This window comes from Vombatus ursinus, unplaced genomic scaffold, assembly GCF_900497805.2.
Source record: "Vombatus ursinus unplaced genomic scaffold, bare-nosed wombat genome assembly UNPS02014791.1, whole genome shotgun sequence".
NCBI lineage: Eukaryota > Metazoa > Chordata > Mammalia > Diprotodontia > Vombatidae > Vombatus > Vombatus ursinus.
This window is the reverse complement of record NW_020954569.1, coordinates 81,024,137-81,048,596: the sequence shown is the minus strand read 5'-3', so window position 1 is coordinate 81,048,596 and position 24,460 is coordinate 81,024,137. Positions and strand designations below refer to the sequence as shown.

At 38.6% G+C, this 24,460-nt stretch overlaps 1 protein-coding gene across 2 annotated transcripts in view; it reads left to right on the top strand.

Annotated features, from left to right (window-relative positions):
- Positions 1–24,460, top strand: part of MTMR12 (myotubularin related protein 12) — a 78,953-nt gene that overhangs the window by 40,173 nt on the left and 14,320 nt on the right. For both annotated transcript variants that reach the window (XM_027868934.1, XM_027868935.1), the window contains exons 3-12: positions 665–804; positions 2,398–2,470; positions 4,002–4,132; positions 5,926–6,019; positions 10,272–10,401; positions 16,723–16,798; positions 17,634–17,740; positions 18,121–18,245; positions 18,619–18,697; positions 21,245–21,315. In XM_027868934.1, the coding sequence (XP_027724735.1) occupies positions 665–804; positions 2,398–2,470; positions 4,002–4,132; positions 5,926–6,019; positions 10,272–10,401; positions 16,723–16,798; positions 17,634–17,740; positions 18,121–18,245; positions 18,619–18,697; positions 21,245–21,315 (1,026 nt within the window). The remainder of the gene's footprint in view (positions 1–664; positions 805–2,397; positions 2,471–4,001; positions 4,133–5,925; positions 6,020–10,271; positions 10,402–16,722; positions 16,799–17,633; positions 17,741–18,120; positions 18,246–18,618; positions 18,698–21,244; positions 21,316–24,460) is intronic.

Sequence of the window (24,460 nt, the reverse complement as noted above, 5' to 3'; positions counted from 1 at the left end):
TCTGTACTCTGAGCATGTGTTATGCACCTTATCCTTAGAGCCAAACTCCAAGTGATTATGATGATTTTGCAAGAAGCTGCTCTGCCTCACATCTTTGCTAGCCAGCTGCCAACCTTGCAGCCAAGGTGCCAGGAAGACTTTATCATATCCCTTTCCCCCGCCCAAATAGAAAATGTGACTATAAAACTGATTAGAGATTCTAGATTATGGAAATATTAGCAAGATTTTACTTTGTCTTTCAGCCACCCAGCGGAGAGATTTTGTGGAATATCTGTCTAGGCTAAAATGAGTTACAGACAGTCTTGCTGCCATATCTTCTTGATCATGTAGGCCTGATGAATACCATCTCCTTAGAAACATCCATCTCTCAAAGTCAGGCTTATCCAGGAAAATGTCCATCATAGACCTATCAGTCTATTTTGACTTTACTTATCTTGGTGCTTAATTTTTTTGTGCTATAATTCAGTCTCTCACAGAACTTTTTCATCCCATCCCAATCCAGTTAAAAAAAAATAAGGGTCAGTAGCATTTTCACATATAGAGACACACACACCACACAATATATGTGGGTGTGTTTTTTTTTTAGCTAAGGTAAAACTGTAATCCTTTAATTTTTTATACTATTCATAGAAAATTCATGTACTTATTTTGTTTTTTTGGTTAGGTGAACAACTGCTTTGTGAAGCCAGCACAGTGCTTAAGTGTATCCAGGATGATTCAGGTCAGCATGGAATCTGTGGGAAACTCGTTTGCACAGACTTCAAGATTGCCTTCCTCGGAGATGAGTCTACGTTGGATGATAATGTATGAGGATACTATTACCTAGACTATTGTAGTAGCCTCTTAGAGGATCTTCCAGCTTCTAGTTTACATATATGTAATATATTCTCATTTATATATATGTATATATATACATGAAAATATATGTAATATATTCTTACATATATGTGTGTGTGCGTAACATATTCTCTTTTTCTCTCTTCTTCTTTCCCCCCCATCTCTCCTCTCGCGCGCACGCACACACACGGAATTTCTTTTCTGCTATCTTCATTGATCAGTCAAAAAGTGTTTATTAAGCTCTTACTGTGAACATGGGGCATTCAAAGAAAGGCCAAAAATCATCTCTACCCTCAGATTATTCCTTTAAGTAGCAGGACCCCTATGAAACTTTTTACCAGTATCATTTACAAGCTGGTTTGCATTTGCCAGGTCCAGGTAATTAGCCTGTCACTAATAATACCTTGGGTGTGAAATGTGGTATAAAAAAAGCTCTTCTCAGGAGTGTATATGAATATAGAAAAGGAGCTGAGTTGGATGTGTAGTGAGAGTGAAGGATAACAAGTAGACGACCTAAAAGCTGCACAGATGTACATGAAAACATCAAAAGACTCAGGAAGGCCTCCCCAGTATTTCATTGTATTGTAGATCTATGGAACCATTGTATGTGGCATGGAGGAGCTGTTATCTTCACTGGCCGGTGAAATGCTCACACTAACAAGAGAATGCCTCCATCAGAATTTAGATGTTTCTGTAGAATACTGTGTGCTAGGCACTGGGGGAGTTAGAAGGTATAAGAAATTGTTCCTGCTCTCATGGAGTTGGTACGCTGAGTCAAAGACATGAATAAACGAACACTACGTATAAAGGAAAATGTAGCCAATTCGTAGTACAGAGCAGAGATCACCTCCTGGGACTTGCCCTTTGTCGAGCTCAGGTTTCAAATAGCAGGGCCATGGTGTTAATGAAGAATGTGATCCATTAGTGCCACCTTGTCCTCTCATTGAGAGACTTCCATTCCTCTTGTGGAAATTTTAAAAGAATGCATTTCCTAGAAGCCTGCGTTGTTTGGTCTTTTCTCCTTTTTCTTTTCTTTTTCTTTTTTTTTTTTAAGGCAGTTGGGGTTAAGTGACTTGCCCAGGGTCACACAGCTGGTAAATGTCACGTGTTTGGTCTGAGGCCGGATTTGAATTCAGGTACTCCTGACTTCAGGGCTGGTGCTCTATCCACTGTGCCACCTAGCTGCCCCTCTCCTTTTTCTAGGTTTGGGTTTGCTCACTTTTATAGGTGAAGAGGATTTCTGTGACTTCTAAAATTTATAGAGGAAAGATGTTAACCCCCTGTTTCCCTTCCCACTAAATAGAGTGGATGTCATTTGACCCTAAACCTTCACGATGTTAACCATGGATGTTTCGATAGTGTAAGTTTCTTTAGCTTGCTATTTGTGCCATGTATCTACATAATGTCTTACCCAGAAGGTGTGGTCACTTTTTCCAGTCATTCTCGGAACTTGTAAGGAAGATAGTGATTCAATCTGTCCCAACGTATACAATTTCTCAATCCTGACCATTAGGGATTCTGACTTATTTGTTGTTCATGTTGGTTTTTTTTTTTTTTTAGGAGCCTCAATTTAAGAATAAGGTGATAGGAGAAAATGATATTACGTTACACTGTGTTGACCAAATTTATGGAGGTAAGTGTGTGCTTTACAGTGGAGTTTTAAGGTATCACACACAAACAAATCTTGAAAATCTGTTGTGCATACAGTGTCAACTCCATGTTAAGTAACAACCTTGGCTATTTAGGGTGCCCACCAAAGGTTAATCTAATCAAATCTGTCAGAGAGTCAGAGCTAGAAGGGGCCTTTGAGACCATCTAGTCCACTCCATTCACTCTAAAAGTGATGACACAGAAGTAGGGAGTTGAAGTGACTGTCCCAAAGTCACACAACTGGTTTGTGTCTGAGGTAGAATTTGAACCCCTATCTTTTTTGGTCCAAGTCGAATGACCTATCAGCTTCACCAGTACTGCCTCTCTGTCCTTTTAGACTGAGAAGCAGAGCCCGCTCAATTCCAAATCCACCACACCCTGAATTGATGCCTCTTCTTCCAGTGTTAAAGAGAACTTGCTTAGGCAACCTTAGGCTTCCTTTCTTCCTACAGTTCACAATATGGATCTTACTCAGAATTTAACCAGTTTAGAGCTGTAGAATTTTATCAGACATCTACTGTGATTCTAGTATACTAAGTATGAAGGATTATAGCAAAAGAAATAGAACACAGTACTTATGTATGTGCTTTGTGTTGTTGTTCAGTCATTTCAGTCGTGTCTGACTCTCTGTGACCCCATTTGGGGTTTTCTTGGCAGATACTGGAGTGGTTTGCCATTTCCTTCTCCAATTCATTTTATAGATGAGGAACCTGAAGCAAACAGGGCTAAGTGACCTAACTTGAGGCAAACAAGGCTAAGTGACTTACCCAGGATCACCCAGCTAGTAAGTATCTGAAGTCAGATTTGTACTCAGGTCTTCCCGACTGCAGGCCTGGCACTCTAGCTACAGCACCACCTAGCTGCCCCATAAAAAAAACTAAGGCAGCAAAAAAGGGCAGCTAAGTGGTACAGTGGATAGAGTGCCATGCATGGAGTCAAGGAAGACTCATCTTCCTGAGTTGAAATCTGGCCTCAGAAACTTACGAGCTGGATGACCCTGGGCAAGTCACTTAACCCTGTGTGTTTCAGTTGCTCATCTGTAAAATGAGCTGGAGAAGAAAATGACAAACCACTCCAGTCTCCCTGCCAAGAAAACCCCAAAGGGGGACTCGAAGAGTCAAACGCAACTAAAACTACTGAACAAAAATGAGAACCTAGATACATTCATCCATTCCTCCCACTCTAGAGCCATGGCCCCTCCGTGAGATGGTTTTCCCTTGGTGATCTCTCTCCTTAGTAATTCTTAGTTTCAGGATCCTGTTTTCCTGACATCAGTGAAGTCTAGCTCTCCTGAGAGGAAGCAGCCTCTTCCATTGCTGGTGTGAGGAATCATGACCTCGTGGAGCCTGGGGCACGTAGGGTGCTCTTGCTCAGTGGGATCCCCTTGGAGAACAAGCACTGTTTTTACAGCCACTGCCTTGGTTCTTCAAACATTAGCTTATCAGCCTTGTGCCTTTGTAACCCAATTTTCTTTTCTCATCTCATTTGCTGACTTGGATTTTTTTTTCCTGTAGTGTTTGATGAGAAAAAAAAACCATTGTTTGGACAACTGAAGAAATACCCTGAAAAGCTCATCATCCACTGCAAAGACCTCCGAGTATTTCACTTCTGCCTGAGGTACACGAAGGAAGAGGAAGTTAAAAGGGTAACTATTTGCATATGTTTGGGGAATTTATTTCCCTTTAGATTTTCTCCTTGGAATCCTGAGAGGGAATGGGTCGTTTGTTTTGCTTATATTGCAAAAAAGGGGGGAAAAGAACAGCTTGTCCTGACAATTTTTTTTAAATGATGTAGTGATGCATTATTGCATTTAGGCTGTACTCAAAATGCAATTAAGCCAGCCTGTGTATTTACTGCCAACTTCTGAGGGTCTTCATTCTTTCACATCTTGCTTTCCAGTCCTTCACCAGGCAGAGGAATGGGTAAGTCATAGTAGTTCTCTGTGAAGGCAGTTAGGGGCATTGCAGGTGGGGTTGACTAAAGAGATAAAGCCTGCAGCAATCCACCCCCCAGCTGTTGGCTTCCCAGACAAAAGCTGACAGGTCTGTGACCTTGATGCCTCAGGAAAAGCACAAATGAAAGACTTGAAAGGAAGTGTGGAGGTGAGGAAGACAGAACTGTGGGTTCAGTGATGGAAACTGAACCTTACAGAAAGGGCTGTGCTTTTGGAGTCAGTAAACCTTAACTACCCAGAGCCAGAGAAAAGTGATGTGACATAAGCTGGTGGATTAAAAAAATGACCAGGACCACTGTTCCTGTACTTGCACATAACAAGATATAGAACATATAGTGAGCCTTTTTTTTCCCCCCCACGTTAAACTCTTCAGTAGAAATCTGATGGGAATTCAGTTTGTTTGCTTTCTGTCTATGGCAAATAATATCCATGTGTTACTCCAGCTCTTTAGTTGTTTGCTGGTTAGTATGATACCTGAGTCTGGATAGATTCATCTTAATCTCAAACTAACCTCTGTAATCAACTCTGTTGTCTATACTAAGGGGAGGAGGCAAGTTTAGTTACTGGATATCTCCAGGTAGCCCAAAAAGATCACCGTAATAAGTAGTTTCAACCTGTTTTCCTAACAGGTAGTAAGATGGATTGATGTGACCTTGGAGAAAGTTATTTAGCCTCCTTTTGCCTTAGTTTGCACATCTGTAAAATGGGAACAATAATAGCACTTACCTCGCAAGATTGTTGGATGATGTGATAATTTAAGTAAAGCACTATAAAAATACTGGCTGTCATTATTATTGTTATTGTTTAGTCACTTGGGTAGTAAGTGTCAGAATGAAATTTGAACCTGGCCCCCTTAATTCTAGTGCCTGCTCTCCATTAATTATTTCCAGTTAATCTGGTGTATATAGATTGTCTGTACATAGTCGTTTACATGTTATCTTCCCAATTAGACTGAGCTCCTTGAGAGCAGGGACTGACCTTTTTTTGTATTCCCAGCATGTAGCTCGGTGCCTAGTATATATTAGGCACTTAGTAAAGGTTTATTGACTGATTCCAGAGCCACAGCTCTTATTATTATTATTCCATGTTACTTTCATAGGTACAGAGACAGAAAAAAGATATAGACACACAGAACAAAAAAAAAGTGGCTTTTTAAAAAAATTAAACTTAAATATTTTTATCAGAATATAAGTAGTCTGGAGTCTGAGATTGTATTTAAAATTTTATTAATCATTGGGTTGGCACTTAAATTCAATTTTTAAGAAAAAACACTGTTTGCAAAACTTTTGCCTCTGTATTTGGCAATCTAACCACTTACTGATGGCTCTGAGAGCTGTTTCTGAAGCTTGGGTCATAGGCTGTCTTTCTCAAGTGTTTCTAGCAAAAATTATGAGCTTTTCTTCTCTGAGATTTTCTTGGACGAAATTTAACTATATTTGGGTCTTTAGTACTTAATAACTTGATGGTGGTTACTTTTTTCCTAGATTGTCAGTGGCATAATTCATCATACCCAGGCTCCTAAACTACTTAAAAGATTGTTTCTATTTTCCTATGCAAGTGCTAAACAAAACAATCCAGGTATGTGATTTCTGCTTTCTTTTTCTCTCTCTCTCTTTTTTTTTTTTTTTTTTGAGGGTGAGCAATATTTTTCTTCTAATGTCCCAAATGGAAGTGGAAGTAGGGATTAGGAAGAGAAATAAGTCTCAAAATTACACTTGCATTATTTCTGCTCTCTCTCTTTTCCTCTTGCTTTTGTTTCTGTCTCAATTTGGTCTTGTAGGTTACTTAAGGCTAAGGAAAAATAAGTTTTTGTCTGCAGGTTTTTGATGGCTGAACTTTAACATTTAGCTTTTTAACTGGTTTTTTGACTTTTGGGAAAGGTAGACCCGGGGTGGGGAACCTGTGACCTTCTAGGTCCTTGGGTACAGCCTTTTGACTGTGTCTAAGTTTTTTTTGTTGTTGTTGTTGTTTTGTTGGGCAGTGGGGTTTAAGTGACTTGCCCAGGGTTACACAGCTAGTAAGTATTACGTGTCTGAGGTCGGATTTGAACTGAGGTCCTCCTGAACTCAGGGCTGGTGCTCTATCCACTGCACCACCTAGCTGCCCCCTGAGTCCAAGTTTTACAGAACAAATCCTTTTATGAAGGGGATTTGTTCTGTGAAGTTTGGATTCAGTCAAAGGGCCACACTTGAGGACCTAGAGGGCCACATGTGGCCTTGAGGCCACAGGTTCCCCACCCTTGAGGTAGACTATATAAATTGTAGCTCTTTTTGCTTAGAATATAGAAAAACACACATTGAAACAGATACTTGCAAATTTTCTGTCCTCCTTAAATGTCTTGATCTAGGAGGTTCTAGAGAATGTATTACATGCTAAAAGTCTAATGAATAATCAGAGCAATAATTGGGAATAATAAATATAAGGACATTTTAAAAAAAAACAGGGCTTGGTGTGAAAAGCGTCTAATTACCACAAGTTGGGCATTTGCTGTAGTGTACTGGTACTTAATTAACCTTTTTTGTGTCATAGACCCCTTTGGGAGTCTGGTGAAGCCCTTCTCAGGGCTCAAAATGCATAAAATAAAATGCGTAGGATTACAAAGAAAACCAACCATATTGAAATATAGTTGTCACAATATTTTTTAGAAAAGAAGATCATGGACCCCAGGTTAAGAACCTTGTAGTAGTGTCTTTCTGAGGAAGGGAGCCAAAACAAAGAAATTTTGGAAGTCAAAGATGACAGATCTTCCCTCAGTCTAGTTCTCCTGAGAGCCATCAGCCTGTTTTCTTGCTGGTTTTCTTGTGTGGTCAGCAGAGTGAGGAGCCATGACTTCTAGGCAACCTGGGACTTTTGCTGGAGCACATGCTCAGAGCCCTTGCCCAGAGTGATGGAGAAGGCGAGCAGTGCTAACCATCCTCCCACTCTCTGTTTTCTGGATTTGACTCTACATCAACCCGTTTGCTGTACTTTCTTTGTCCTGAGCTGCCTTGCTTTCCGGTGGCCCCGTAGGCCTTCAGACATTTGTCAGGGAAGTGGCATATGGAATGGTGGGGGAGTTTCCAGAGGCATGTAAAGGGCATTCTAGAATGCAGTGGTGTATGCTCTTGTGGCATACCTGGGTCCTGAGATATTTTGATTAGTCATATTCTGGGTACTAGACAGCTGTCACATATATAATGCATGCTATGACCAATTTTCAGAAAATTAAACTATAAACTTCAGTCAGGATGACCTGGATTCAGGTCCCACCTCTAACATATACTGACTGGGTGAACCTGAGCCTCTCACTTCAAGGTGTCAACATGTGTTAATAGAGGGAGTTTCTGCAAACCAGCAATATGTGTTTCATTCGTTTCCAAGGAAATCCCTTTAAGTTGCAGAATAATTGCCAGTCACTGATAAAATTGCAGGACTGAACCAAAAATACACACATGCGCACACGTTAATGTTTAACAACCTCTCTCTAGGGGAAAAAAAGTTCTATAACACACTTCAAAGTTTGCTCTGCATTATTAACATTTTCTCCATCACTTTCTTAAGCCTAGACTATCGGCAAAACAATAAATCAAGCCTCAGCTTGTAGCATTTGATGATTTTTCCTGAGATATAAATGCTCAACACTGAAAATTTAATAATTGACTCTTTAAAGGTGATTTGAGCTGGTTCTAACACACCCTTGCACACATCCACTAAAACTGTGCTGACCATCATTTAGTTTGGTTTTGTTTTAGAAAACAGTCAAGGATTACAGAGTGCTTTAGAGTTATTCTTATAAGTGCCAGTTAATATGATAATGTAGATATGTGGAATTAAGTTTGTTCTAATATGAAAATAGTGGGAGGTGCTAATTTCTTCTGTTATTGTAATTAATTGGAAAGTTTGCTGGTTGAGAAATTGTGCTCTACTTGAATTAATTCTGTGCCCTTCTTGGCTTTATTTTAGCTTTCTGTCTTGATTCCTGGAATTTGGACACAATCTGTGAATATTTCTCGCCTAGCCAGTTTTTAACTTTCTCTCCACCCTAACTTATGTTGATCAGCATGCCAAGAACCTTACCCCAATTGACCCTGCCCGTTTTATTCATCTGCACTAACTTACCCACAGCTAGAAGGACCAGAATCTTCTCTTCACAGTTTTTATGTCCACCCTTTTCCTCCCTTATCTGCCACTCTCATTGAGGAATTTTATACAAATAGATGTTAAATTTAGCAATTAATTTGACCAATTTTAAGTTAGAAATCAAATATGTAGGAATTTGAAGAGATGGAAATCTTGTAATCTGGACCATTCGTGTCAGACTCAAATAGAAACAGATCCCTGCCCTCCCTACTGACTTAGAAAACTGTAAATTAACATTGTCTATATTGAGTTGTATTTTTATTTATTTTTTTAAATGTTTCGCAGTCCCATTTGAATCTAGTTCCTTGTACTCCTTGCCACATGCTGACTGTGAGTTTGACATCTCTAGTCTGGACAACCTGTTGGAACCATCATTTGCCCTAATAATTCATTAATGTGTTTCACTGAGACCCTCTAAAAGCATCAATATGCTTTCAGAGAAAGACTTGCCTTTCGGGAAACTTGACTGTGGAACCTGAGTGACATAGTCTTTGAGACCTTTGTAAGTTTCACTTTGCTAGCTGGGCAACAGCAGGAAGCTACTATCTTCATTCAGTTCAAGCCATAGAGGAAGGCTTTCGATGTTTTTGTTTTGTTTTTTTTTGTTTTTTGTACAAATGGGCCTTTTATTTGTGCTTATTCCCTGGGGTTATTCAAAATGAAGGGCACAGATTTTATCAGACAGTTAATCTTTATTTTCAGATGTGCAGTGATAGACATTTGAACCAAATGGTTCACTGCAGTTTGAGTAAAAACATCTGAGACTGTCTTGGCAAGTGTCCTCACCTGCCTGTGGCCACAGCCAAATACTTCTCTCCCTTCTAGCTCCTTTCTCACGACTCACAAATGGGAGCCGACGTCAGGTGAGGCAGAGAGATGATCATCTGTTGCTTCAGTATCCGCATGACTGCTTTCTCCTTACCCATCCCCAGGAATCTTGATTTCCCTTCCAGGGGAATGACACATGCTATTGTATGACTACTGTAGCTGCTAAACGAGAAAATTCTCTTTTGGTGGCCATCTATCTTCAAATAAAAAGGGTGGTTTACACTGAAAAATTTGACACTTGGCCAAAATCAGCCTTGTGTCTTTCTGTATGTTGTGGTAAGCTAAAAAAAATGCATTTATTGTTTTAGCGTGTCTGCCAAGCCTTTCTTCAGAGTTAAATGCCTCTTTGAGGAGCTAAATTATTGCGTAATCTGGCTAAAAATGTAGCTGGGTGTGGGGCTTTGTGAAAAATAGCAATCAAAATATCTTTGTGTCATGTGAAATGACAGTCATTGGTTAATGAAGAAAATAGGATAAAATTTTTGCTCTTTTGACTTGGACCTGATTTCTTCATTGGTATAGGAACTGATTCCCTGGTGTGAAAATTGCTTTCATCAATGCAGCTCCTCTGTAATTTACAATCTTGGAGAGTTGCCTGGACCATTGAGAGAGTAAATGACCTGCTCTGGGTCACACAGCTTTGTATGTGTCACATGTAGTATTTGAACTGAGGTCTTCCAGATTCCTCAGTCACCCCTCAGATTAAGATGAAGAGTAAGAAATGAATGGTTTTGTAAAAATTAAGTGTATTAAATTTGGTTGATGTGGGCACATGAAAAAGGGAAAGAATCTCAAATCTGAGATTTCATATAACTTTCATATAACTGCAATATGAATGTTTCATGAAAATCTCATTTTAATCCCTTTATTTTTGTTTTGTTAGCCACAGGTCCCCCACACCAAACCGTGATGTTTGACACAATTAAGGACTGGCGTTGGGAGTTGGAACGAACGAAAGGAAACATAAAATACAAAGCAGTGAGTGCCAATGAAGGCTATAAAGTCTGTGAAAAGTAAGGTTTTAATATTGTGCTTTTTAAAAAGAAACCTTGAACATGACAAAAGGTGTTATTGTGTAGACTTTGAAACTGTGCTATGCAAAATTCAAGTATACAGCTTCTTTTACCTTGAAGTGGGAATTGTAGTTGCAACTGTCCCTGTTGCTCCCCAAGCCCTTTTTGTTTCTAGGAGCTCAGCGCATTTTAAAAACTTAGTTCTTGATGCTCATTTGAAAAAAGGTCTTCAAGGCCCTGCTCTCAGTGTCTCCTAAAATCCCTACCATCATTGTAGCATTTCATAGTGTTTTGCAATCAGTTAAATTGTCTCTCCCTGCTCAAAGAGGTTTCCTCAACAAGTAGATCTGTTAATCAGTAGGTTCTGTCAAGTCCTGTAGTCAGCTGCCAGCCTGAACCATGACCTTTTCTGGAGCGGGGGATGAAATGTATTCAATGGAGTTTGAACCTGACACACCTTGTTGTTTTCAGCCCTATTTCATGCTCTAAAACCTCTTCAATTGATTAGCTTGATGGTAGAATTTTCAAAGTAACTTTTTGTTGTTCCGTCTAGCACACATAAAAACATAGCATCTGTAATAATTGGCAAGGGATATGGCTTAATCTAGCAAGTAAATGCTGACAAAGGGGGATTTTCCTCATGTTTGTATGTCATTTGGCCAGACGAATCTTTAAAGGAACTGTTGAAGTGAACCAAGAGTAAAGCAATAAAGAAAAATCATCAAATTATTATTGCTTAAGACTGGGGTCCTATGTCCCTTGGATAGATAGGACAAGCCTAAAGCGTGCCCTTTTCCAGGATCCCTCTATGGCAGGAATTCTTACCCTGGTGTCTTATGTCTATGGTTTTGTTAATATTTCAATAAGAGGCAACTAAGTGACCCAGTAGTTAGAACATTGTACTTGGAATTGGGAAGTCCAGAGTTCAAATCCGATATTAAACACTTACTAGCTGTGTGACCCTGGGCAAGTCACTTAACCTCTCTGTGCCTCAGTTTCCTCTTTTATAAAATGGGGATTAATAATAGCACCCACTTCTGATAAAAATGATGTATTTTTATAAAGCACTTTGCAAACTTTAAAGCTTTATATAGAAAATAGCTTTTATTAATATAGTTGGTTTCCTTTGTAATCCTGTATATTTTATGTATTTAAAAACATAATTCTGAGGAATCCATGGGTTTCACCATACTGTCAAAAAGGTCTATTTCATTAAAAAGTTAAGAACCACTACATAATCATTTAAACAAGTTCTCAGTTCTCTAAACCAAGGCTTCTTAAACTTTTTCCACACGAGACCCCTTTAGCACTTCTTAAACTGTGGGTGGTGACCCCATGTGGGGTCGTGACCTATAGTTTAAGAAGTGCTGGTTGACATATTGCCCAAATAATTAGACTCCCAAAGGAAACCCTGCTTGCATCAGTTTTCCCTCCACCACTCTTTTTAAACATTGTGTGCTTATTTATTAAGTACAGACTTTTAGGCAAGTCACTTAACCTCTCTCAGTCTCAATTTTCTCATGTATAGAATGATCACAGTAATAGCACCTACCTTATAGATTTGTTGCAGGAATCAAATGAGATGAAGTGCTATAGAAATGTTAACTGCAGCTATTATTATTATCCCTAAAGCACATCTATCCTGTGTTAGAATCTTCTGTAGGCATTCCCAGATTGATAGCTACTACAAGAACCTTCTGTTTAACATTCAGAGAATGTTAGATAAATCCGTAGATTATTACATAAATAGAAGGGATTAATAGTTATTCATCTGTTGAGATGTATGTCACACTTTGCCACAAATTGTCCTTAGATACTCACGTCAAAGACAGTTACTGGGCCAGGGAGGTCGCTGATGTGAGCAGTTGGGTTCATGTTCCTGTGTGCATCAGTCAGCTCATAACAGCTAACTTTTAAAGTGGCACTTCAATGTTTGCAAAGGGTTTTACAGGTATGATCTCATTTTATCCCCGCAAAACCCAAGGTTGTTAAAACTTGACAAATTATCCCTTGTAACTCTTTGCCAAGTAGATAACACCCCAGGGAGAATTTCTTTCATTGACTAAAAAATGATGTATTTACTTATAGTTATAAATCTGGCCACCTTCTGGCAGATCCCCACCCAGGACAACAAAAGGGCTTGTCAGGTCCTCATGCCTTCCTGGGAAGCTCATGGAGCAGAATAACCAAAAATTCCTACCAGTAACACCTTAGTGTATAGAATTTCGTATAGACAGAGACTACTTATGAATTTGGAATCTCTGAAATGAAAACAATATGGTTTTTGTGTCATATTTTTTTTTTGAGGATATCCTGTTTTATTCCTCTAGCTGCCAGATCTTTTCTGACTTTTCTAACTTCAGGTAGAAGCTTGAAGGGAAATTTTGAAACATTTCTGTTGGAGATCACTTTAATGGGCTTGCCAGTAAGTGAACAGTGCAGGTGTTGGCACTTAACAAAGAGCCTACTCTCCACTCCGACTGGAATTCTCCCCACTTGCCTCATGGTTAAATTTTTCTTCATGCCACTGGGTAATTTTAGTTTCTTTTCTTGAAGAAAGGGGCTTTTTGAGAGGAAGAAGCAAAGAGCTGCTTTGTTCAGAACCAGGGTTGCTTCTGAGAACTGAGGCTTCATACCTGGTTGCATTTAAATCTACTTCATGGTTTTCTATATAGCATTTGGTTTGTATATGTTTAATAAATAATAATTTAATGTGAGACACTTTTAAAATTCAGCCCAGTAAAGGCGTACCTTGTTTAACTATGTCTGAAAATCTGGTATTTGGGACCAGTTGACACATTTTCTGTACAGTAAGAATATTGGTAGGGAGAAAGGGATATATAACCTAAAAGGTCCTTGAATTCTAGTATTGTGACAGCTGTATTTCATGGTTTGGGACAAAATGTCTTTTCTCTTGTGCTATTTGCTGAGGAACTGTGTTCTCAGTAAAAGTGATAAGAGTCTCTAAAAGTTCCCTCTTGGGTATAGAGGGCAGACTGGACTTGCTGATGCGCTTAGCTAGTTATTGTTGATGGACCCCTGTCAGAAGCTGTTTGCTGTGTTAGCTTTCTTTATTCATGTGGTAGCTATAGATACCTCCACTGCTCTGAAGGCAGCGTGCTCAGATGTGATTGCTTGTCCTCCTGTGTCTATACCACTGAGAAAGGAATTTGGTTCAGTAGATGTTTTATTGTTTACTCTGTGGAATAATAGCCAAAGTTTTCATAGCATTTTAAGTTTGTGAAGTGCTTTACATAAATTATCTCATTTTATTTTCATAATAGCCCGGTGAGGTTGGCACTTCAGGCCCCTATTTTAGGGTACAGGGACAGGGACTGGACCCCTGGTTTCATTGCCACAGGGTCCTCCTGGTGAGGAAACTCTTTCTACCAATGCAGGTCATCATCTTCTTGGCAACTTATAGTCTTAGAGAATTGCTTAGAGCATTCAGGGGTAAAATGGCTTGCTCAAGATCAGACAGCCACTATGTGTCAGAAGTGGAACTTGAACCCAGGTCTGTCAGGTTCCAAGACTGGCCCTCGATGTTGCCCCTTTTCAAGATAGAGTATACTAGGTGCTGGGGGCACAACAACAAAAATGAAAGTCTTTGTAATGTAATAAATAACATTCTGTTTATGTACACATACAACCAAATACAGGGTAACTGAATGTGAGAAAAGGCACATTAACAGTTGTAGTGTGGCATTAATGAATGGAGTCCTGAAGTGACAGTTTGGAAGACTTGACCTTGAAATCATCAGCAATCACTTACTCTCTCTTAACCCCAGTTTCCTCATCTTGAAAATGGAGAAACAATAGATACCTGCCTCACAGGGTTGTTAATAGGCTCAATGAGATGACATAAAGTGCTTTGCAAAAACTATAAAGTGCTGTCCAAAGGTGAGCTATGAACTGGATGGGAAGTATTAGGAAAACCTTCCCAGAAGAGGCGACACCTGAACTGAGCCTTGAGGTAGGCTCGCAAGTCCTAAGAGCCAGAGGTGCAGTCCAGTACAGCATGGGCAAAGGCCTCAGGACAGGGAATGCTAAGTTTAGGAAATACCTACGAAGTCACTTGGGCTGGAACAGAAAGGTATAGTCTAGAGCAAGATTGTTGTTGTTCAACCACGTCCCTTTCTTTGTGACTGCGCTTGGGGTTTTCTTGAAAAAGATACTAGAATGGGTTTGCTATTTCCTTCTCCAACTTATTTTAGAGATGAATTACTGAGGCAGACAGGGTTAAGGGACTTTCCCAATGTCACACAGTAAGTGTCTGAGGCCGAATTTTAATTCAGGAAGATGAGTCTTCCTGATTCCAGGCCCAGCAACTCTATCCACCATACCACCTAACTTCCCTGAGCAAGATTGGATATTTCCTAAGTAGCAGCCTGAGAAATTTGCATGGTATCTGAGATGTAATAAGGTACTTCATCAGGGTTTTGTTTGTTTGTTTTTTAATAAAGGAGTGATGTGCTTTGGAAGTTATTAATGCAGCAGCTGTGTGAAGGATGGAGTAGGGAGTGTAAAGACTTGGGCTAGGGAAACTGATTGGGAAGGCCATTGTTCAGGAGAGAGCGGTCTTGTGAGCTGACAGAACAGGCTGGAGGCAAGAGATGTGGAGATAGAATCATCGGGGTTTGGCCACTGACTGGGGAAGGAAGTCAGGAAGAGGGAAGAGTCAAGGATGGCTCTGACTCAGTCTCTCTATATCTGGCCTCATTGTCTGCTCTGAATTCTTTCCTCAACACCAGCTGCCTGTGGTACATTTCAAACAGGGTGGCCTGGAACATCTCAGACTCAACATGTCCCAAACAGAACTTCTCTTTCCTTCCAAACCCACCCCTCATCCTAAGTTCCTTATTTCTATAAAAGGCACCTCCCTTCTCCCTTGTTTGTAACCTTGTCATTATACTCAACTGCTTATTTGCCCCACCTATTCAGTGTGTTGCCAAACCTTGCCATTTTTGTGACCTATCATTTAACCTCTCAGTGTTCAGGCTAGGGGTCAGCAGACTATGACCCGAGTATCAAATTAGGCCTTCTTCCTGTTTTTGTACAAATCTGTAAGCTAAAAGTAGTTTTTACATTTTAAAATACAACAAAAATTTGTTTAAAATGTAAAAACCTTACATTGTACAAAAACAGGAAGCAGGCCACATTTGACCCACAGGCTGTAGTTTGCTGATCACTGCTCTAGATGTGTCTCTAAGACCATAAGTTGAAGAGAATGTGCTGACTGATCAGTAAATAAACATTTATTAAGTGAGTACTATGTACCAAACACTGTCCTAAGTGTTAGGGATACAAAAAGAGGCAAAGACAGCTCCTGCCTTTAAGGAGCTTACATAACAGGGGAGATAACATGCAAACAAATATGTACAAAGCAAGCTATATACAGGATAAATAGGAAATAATTAACAGAGAGAATGCACTAGATCAAGGGTGGAGAACCTTCAACCTCAAGGCCACATGTGGCCGTCTAGGTCCTCAAGTGCAGCCCTTTGACTGAATCCGAACTTCACAAAGCAAATCCTCTTAATAAAGGGATTTGTTCTGTAAAACTTGGACTCAGTCAAAAGGACCCAGAAGACCTAGAGGACCTGGAAGGCTGAATGTGGCCTCGAGGCCACAGGTTCCTCACCCCTGCAACTAGATTTAAGAGATATTGGGAAAAGAAGGCTTCCTGTAAAAGGTGGGATTTAAAGGAAATCAGGTCAGTAATTGGAGTTGAGGAGGGAGAGTGTTGCAGGCATGAGGGACAACTGGAGAAAATGCCTGGAGCTGAGACATGGACTATCTTGTTTGTGGAACAGCCAGGAGGTCAGCTTTACTGAGTAGAAGAGTATTTGTCAGGGGGTAAAGTATAAGCCTGGAAAGGTAGGAGGGGGCCAGGTTATGAAAGGCTTTGAATGCCAAATACAGCATTGAGAGAGGGAGTTTCCTTGCCTTAAAGTTCCCTACTCGCTGAAATCCAGTCCTTCTTCCTTCCCTAATGTCATAGAGTTTCGGAATTGAAAGGAATATTTTACAGATGAAGAAACAGAGGGCCAGAGAAGTAAATGGTTTTTTGAGATTATCCAACTAGTTTTTGGCACCGATGGGGTTAGAATCCTTGTCTTGTGACTTCCTATCCAGTGAGTGCTCTTTCTACACAGAGAGGGAGAGAGAGAGAGAAAATATATTGGAGCTAGTTCTCATTAATTAGAGAAATATGGTCCTTTGTCCTTGGCTGTGCTTGAATTTCTTTGTTTTAGAATCTCAGCTTTTTGATTTAATTAATACCAGCCTTTGGTAGTAGAATGCATTCTTTCTTCCCTATAGGCTGCCAGCCTACTTTGTTGTTCCTGTTTCTCTTTCTGAAGAGGATATCTCATGTTTTCAAGGACGAGGTATACCTGTAAGTACCTGTGGAAGCCTAAGTATCCTGAAAGCCAAATGCTTATATCATTTGCCTTTAAACATGTATTTTTTTTTATTTGTCACAGAAAAATCAACTTATTTAGAGCTCTAGGTTTATGTTTCTAATACTTAGTAGTTTGTCCTCATTCCAACAGGGATCTAGAAATATCTTAGGGATTCCCCAGAGGTGGTAGTGCTACTGCTTCAAAAAGGGAGGCTATCACAGCCTGGCCTGAGACTGTCTTCACAAAGCTTTACCCCAGTTTTATTGAAAAAACTTCTTGCAAGAGCTGCCTCTGACACAGTACTAATTGTGTGACCCTGGCAAGTAACTTAACCTCTCAGGGTTCAAAGTAACTCTGAAAAACTGTAAGTTGCAGAAAAGATGCCAACTCATATTCCTGACATCCATCAAGTATTTAAAATCTAGTTTAAAGAAGGAATCATTTTGAGTCATCTGAAATGATTTCTGTAAGCATAGGAGGAATCCTTGGAGACTCAGTAGTATATTTTTCATAAACGGTGGCATGCAGAGCTTGTTTTCTTTGTATTCCAAACCACAATCAGGCAGGAAATATATTTAATGATCAAATAAGGCAAGACTCCAGAAACCACCCCTAATTTTCAAATTTCCCCCTGCCATTGGAGAATTTATTGAGAAAAGAATATCATGAATAAATGCTATGCTATATGAAACTTGCTGGTTCACTAAAAAAGCATCTTTGTCTCATTGAAATTATAGCAGTGTCCCCTGTGTGAGTTTGAGTGTCTGACTGGCTTAATGGGTTGTTGTGTACGTGATCCCTGGAAAAATGTTTCTTTTCATTCTCTAGATTTGGTGCTGGTCTTGCCATAATGGTTGTGCCCTTCTGAAAATGTCAGCTTTCCCCAAAGAACAAGATGACTCCAATTTACAGATACAAAAAGCCTTCTTGGATGGGTCAGTAATTTCTTACATTTGTGTTCTTTTTTTTTTTTCCTCATAAGTGACTTTTTTAAAAATGAAAAATGCTTATGCTTGGTCATAGTCTTCAGAAACATAAATAATAATACCTAATAAAACATTGATTTCTTCCAGTTAGCTGATATCCTTTTACAACATGGACTTAATACTTGTAAATTACCTCGATTCATGTTTATGAAACTCAATTTTATAAAAAGTGCTTGTGGTTGTTACTATTAGTCTAAATACCCAGTAATATATTCATTTTTGCCAACTGTTGATATCTTCTTACTACAGGGACTTTGAGTTTTAAATACTTGTAGATTACTTTGATTCCTATTTCCTCTTCTTATCTCTTGATATTTTTTGATATCTAGAATTTACAAGACCATCCACAAGCCACCTTATGAAAATTTAAAAACTGAAGAACTGTCAAATACCTTCATATCCCTACAGGAAATCCAGACTTCATACTCTAAATTTAAACAGCTGTTCCTAATAGGTGAGGAGTACACAACAAAAATAACTTGTCTTCAAATGGGGAAAGAAATGATAACTGGGTCACATGACTGATGGCACTTTTCCTTACTCTATGGTAACGTTCAGATGCTTCTTGCCATCAGGATTGACAGATATGTAGAAGAGAGTTTTCTAATTTAGGCCTCTTGTTGACTTACCTTACCCTAGTCTTAGATTCTTCCCCTTCTGTTTTGGGGGTCTATTTTTGGTCTTCATAGAGTAAAAAAGTTCCTAGGAGGTAGGAAATATGTCTCTACATTCTTTATATTCCTAATATAGTACTCCAAGTATTAAATAATAAAATTCTTAAGTCTTACTTAATGTTGATATAACTTTTTTTTTTTCTACTATTGCAGACAACAGTTCTGAATTTTGGGACACAGACGTGAAATGGTTTTCATTATTGGAAAGTAGCAACTGGCTGGATATCATCAGGTATTTAGATTACTTTCAGTCATGGTTTTGAATCTGTAGCAATTGAACTTTCTTCAACCACATGAATTTTATTCAGGGACTTTTTAATACTTTAATATTTGGTGGTTATTAATGAAATTTTATTATTCAATACTTGTGTCTGTATTGGGAATATATAGAATTTACAGGTATATTCCCTACCCCCAAGGAGCTTTTTTACTCTCTGAAGACCAAAAATAGATGCCCAAAACAGATAAGGACTGTAAGATAAAGGAAGTCATTTTCTCCCTGTTCTCTTAATAGCCCAAGCCTTTTTTTTCAATCCTATAAGAAATGAGGAATCTTCCCCATAATAAAAAGGAGGTGATGAATTCAAGATGCAGAATGAAGACATTCATTTTCAGAAATGGCCAACGTGGGGATTTATTTGGTGTGACTCCATAGATTTGTTCCAAGGGTTTTGTATTTCTTTTTTTAAGGTGGAGAGGGATAGATGGGTTATGGAAGAGAGAGGATTGCCAAAAAGAGGAAACAAAAGAGTCATTGGAGTGTTTTTTAATGGACAGAATAGAATATTAAAAGGACCAGAAGAAATCATAGACAAGCAGGCTAGCTTTGAAATTTCTGTGTTGAATTTGTTATCAAGCTGTACATGATGGAAATCCGTAGTTTCATGTTCAGTCCTCTTTATATTCTGCTCTGTCTTATACAGAAATGCTTGTTTTGTTTGGCGCTTGAGTTAAATTTAAAAAAAAAAAGTCACTGAAGGTTCTTTGTGGTTTTTTTTGTTTAATTTATGCTTTTTGTTTGTGCATCGGTCATTTCCTTATATAATGCCCCACACCCCCATACACACTTTTACCCCTGCTGAACCTCCCTTTGTAACAGAAAAATTACTTAAGACCAACTGAGACAGTATAGGCAGTATTCCACATCTGCAGCATCCCCCACCTCTTTACTAAGAAGGAAGGACTCTTCTTCTGGGAAGGACATCTCTTGTTCTATGTGACTAAAATTGTTCATTACAGTTAGTCAGAGTTTGGTTGCATTTTGTTGTTTTGTTTTTTCAAAAATCACGTTATTGTCATCATTTCTATTCTCGCAACTGTTTGTTTCACTCTGCCTCCATTCCTATAGAGTTTCCTGTGCTTCTTTCAATTTCTCATATTGTTCATTTCTTTTGACACAACAATATTGCGTCACATTCTTGTGCCATGATTTATTTGGTCATTCACCAATTTATGGATACCTCCTTTATCTCCAGTCTGTTTTTAATATAGCCATAGCTTATTGCAAGTCGATAGAGAATATGTCAGAGCAAAGTCCCAGTAGAATGATGCTTCCAAGGGTTTGTCTAAGGAAAGGGATTCTTCTATCCCAAAATAATAATCTCCCACCTATGCTCATAAGAATTCAACATTCTCACCATGTTGTTTCACATGTAATCAAGTGTTCTCAAAACTAAAAATACCCTCAGACTTTGGAGTAAAGAAGTTGTAATAGAAGCTACAGACTCAAGAAACAGTCTTCATATGAATATACAATGTGGAAGGGACCTTCTTGGTCTTTCTAGCCACAGTCAGAGTCTGTCATCTTGGGGGAAAAACATAAATATGCATTAAGCTCTTGAGGTTAGTTCTGCTATGAGAGATGCTAAATTGTCACATTTTCCTAGGAATAAGGTTTTTTTGGTAAAAATATGTAGTTCAGAAATACCTCTAAGAAAATCCTTATGGGAGTTTTTAAAGTCCATGGGCTTTTTAAAAATGTTAAGATTCTCATTCTCCACTAAAGTCCTATCTTAATGCCACATTGTAGTGTAAAGGTAGTGTTTTGATCTCAGAAACAATATCAGCTAAGTGCAAGTCCATAGCCAAACTATTTTTCTTCGAAGGATTAGCTTAGCTAAATTCAGACAGGTTCCCTGCTAGAAGGTTGGTTATTGGGTAATGACCTTGAGCCATAATGGCTTCTATCTAAGCAGGCATGTAGGAGTTGTAGTCCGTATGAATGAGGGGAATACCCAGGCCTCTAAAATCACTTATCTTTTTAAGTATTGGAGAATATTCTAATAGGTAGATTTAACATTCAATTCAACAAACATTTATTAAGTATTTAGTATGTGGTGGAGCACTGTGCTGGCTCTAGCTGTTGTCTCCTTATTTGAATATCTTATTGGGTCTTTTGTTCTCTAAGATATTCATATGTTAATCTACGAATCTGAAAAGCAATTCAGACCGTGTCTCAGCTTAAAGCCTTTCCTATTCTCTACTTGGCCTTCCCTTGCATTAGTGTTTTCTCCTTCCCCAGTTATTTCTAGAGCTCTGTTTGGTGTCTCCATGGTCTCTCTCTCTCTCCCTACCTACCCATATACTTATTGTCTATGTTCTTGTTCTGCCTCTCCAGGAGAATGAAGGTTCCTTGAGGATAGGGACTGTTTCGTTTATGTCTTCATATTCCTATGGGTAGCATGGTGCCTTGTAGGCCCTTTATAAACTCTCTGTTGTACATTTGTTGAAAGTACCACACATAAGCATTCATATCCCCTTTTCTTGTCTCCCTTTTTAGACGCTGTCTGAAAAAAGCAATAGAAGTTATTGAATGTCTGGAAGTACAAAACACAAATGTTCTTCTCATAGGTGAGATGCTGTTTGAAGAAAAACTCGTTCTTCTTTTCATTCAGTTTATGTGACAGTTGTGGAGAGTTAATGATTTTCTTGCCTACTTTCTTGGATCCCTAAAATTATCTGCCTGGGATTTTCATGTGACTCTTTGAAAATAAAGTCTTACTTCTGACCCCTTGGTGGCAGACCTATTCTGAACCAAAGAAAGAATTATTTGAAATTGTAGAGGGTATATTTTCCTCATTCAACCAGATGGCAAAACTTGAAGTTACTAATATCCTTGAATTTCCTAGTGGTACTTCAGCTTAGTTGAAATGAAAAATCTATAGATGTGTTAAAGTCATTCTCTGTATAGTTATGTAGTCTCAAGCATAGAGCTTTGAAAGGTTACCCTAGCAACTTCTGAGGATAGGTGATTTTTTTTGCCTTAGTGGACTGAAGATGCCATATTTGAGGATAGGGACTCGGAAATTCAAACAAAATAAAAAAACATGGGGGAAGGGGGTTCATCTCTAAAAGCAAACTTTACAATAATCTTTGATACACAATTAAATGTTTTCAGTGTAGTTGGGTACATAAGCTAACACTAAGTGTTTCATATAACCAGAATTGAAATTACTTAACTCATTCTTTAAAATTAACAAAGCTTTTATAGTTCATCTACTTGGTCAGCAAGTATTTAAATGTTTACTCTGTTCCAGGCACTAAGTGCTGCCAATATAGAGAAAGGCAAATAGTTCTTCTTCTCAAGGAGTCAACAATCCGGATTGCTGGGGCATTTTATATGCATTTTTAATCTGTATTTCTAAAAGCAGACTAAAATCTATCTTTAACATGTTTCAAAAAGGGTCTCTCTTTAAATCTCAGATACCATCATTATTTTCTGCTGTGTTCAGAGAGCTGTATCCAACTTCAGTGGGAATTTACATGGAAAATCTTTGTGGTCTCAGCCTACTGGGACTTTACAAATTAATGGGAAAAACAAAACACCTTACTGAAAACAGCACTACATATCTAAAGTGAGACAGAGATTTTACATGTGTAAAGTAATTTTGAAATCAAAAGCACCTCAGGCCAGACTTGATCAGGATGGGCTTCATGAGAAGTTTTAATTCACTCTCTAGCGAAGGTGGAATGTTAAGTCACTGGTAAAAGGGTTCACTTGAATAGATATCATTGTTCGAACTGAAATCTTAGCTTCTATTCCCTTTTCTTTATATTACCTAAAGAAATATTAGCTTAGGCTAAGTAGAGGAGTAGGAATTTTAGCCTTAGTGTCTGAACTTCCATGTATTTGCAAAAGTATAACTTGTTTGGCTACTGCTAGAATATGAAAGACAAGAACAAAATCCTCTTACCTATAAAGTCTACCAGTTCTTTTGTTTTACTTTTGTCCTGAAGGGGAAAAGAAGTAGGAGGTGTGACTCAAATCTTAATGTCATAATTTAGGCCTGATGTAATTATTTTCAGAATAAAAATGTCTGCTGACTTGGGCACCTTACTTTGAATTTATTACCTCCAGTAGTAATAATACAGTCATCTTCTTAAACATTTTTTTAAACTGTTTTTAAGTACCATTCATTGTATGCAGCAAACTATACGGACAGTTGACACAGTTCTGCTTTCTAAGAGCTTAAAGTCTAAGAAACATGCATATTTTTTAAATTCATCATTTTATGTCTATAGTTTTACCATTCACCCAGTCTCCTGGGATGGAAATCTTGGGATTATTTTTAACTCTTCATTCTCCAAAATGTTTATCTTTATTTTGTTCTATGTCACATATAGACACAAATAGTGTGATGTTTATACACATGGAGCATTCATTCAGTAGAGATTTAATTAACTCCTGTTTTGTACAGAACACTGTGATGGATGCTAGAGGACATTGACTGCCATGCCTTCATAGAGTGTAATGTGTAATGGGAAGATAAGACAGCTCTATGATACAATTTTGTGGAAAACATGCATTAGAGGCTTGACAAACAAAGTATTACAACTTTTTAAAGGAACTTAGCAGTAAAGGGGAGCAGAGATAGAGAATGGTAGCTGGATGACTTGATGATGATGATGATAGTAGCTAACACAGTACTTTAAGCTTTATAAAATGCTTTACATGTGTTATCTCATTTAACGATAAGCCTGTGGCTGCTGTTATTATCCCCATTTTGCAGATGAAGAAATTGAACTGAGCAAGGTTAAGTGGGTTTCTCAAGGTCACATAGCTAATGAGCTCCTAAGACAGATTTTGAACTCAGATCTTTCCAACTCCAAGTCCAGCCTTTTATCTTCCAATTGCCTCCAGAAGGTTCAGAGGGTATTATTTTTTAGTATTGGGATGACTTGATCATGTTTGTAGGAAAATGGGAAAGAGCTAGTTGTGAAGGCAGAGGTATGCTGGAACCAGCTCATACTAGCTCACTAAAGCTGATTGTTAAATTTTCACTGTGAGTATTTATACCTTGAAAACCAGCGAACATTACAAATCAGGGCTTGGTTTATTTTGATTGTCTAAACTTAAGAATGTGATGGAGAAAATGTTAATAATACAGATTAAAATTAAAAGTGTATCTTGTGTACATTGGCAACTAGGAGTGGCTTGGAGCGTAGAGATCCAGTTATTAAACATTTAGTTGGACACCCTTGGGTGAGGGAGACTGAATATACCTAACAGAGTGGAGAACAATTCTAGAAATCCTAAAGAAGGGGATGAGATCTACAGTGCAGATAAAGGATTAAGTTTAGTAAAGAGTTGAGAATTTCTTGTGTGACCAGAGGAAAGGAGGAGAGCGTGAATATGTTGAAAAATTTTCAGGAGAACCAAAGGGGAGATCACTTCAAATGACCTGTCTTTTTGGTGTGAAGTAGGAGCCTGGGTCATGTGCTATACGTGTAGTTGGGAGAAAAGAGAAGAGAAGGTTTGGAATAGCCTTTGTAGGAAATGAAAGGGAATCTATTAAGTTAGGGTAGAACTTTCAAGCATTGAAGATCTAGTTGAAATTGGGCACAACATATTGTAGTGTGCGAAGTCACCTTGATTTTGTAAATTTCTCCACTAGCACTGAGCTTTCTTGGAGTGGGTCTGGAGAAAATTGTATGTTTGAGTTTACTTAAGGGTGGAAAATTCACAGATCAGGAATGGCCAAAGATCAGGGGCATA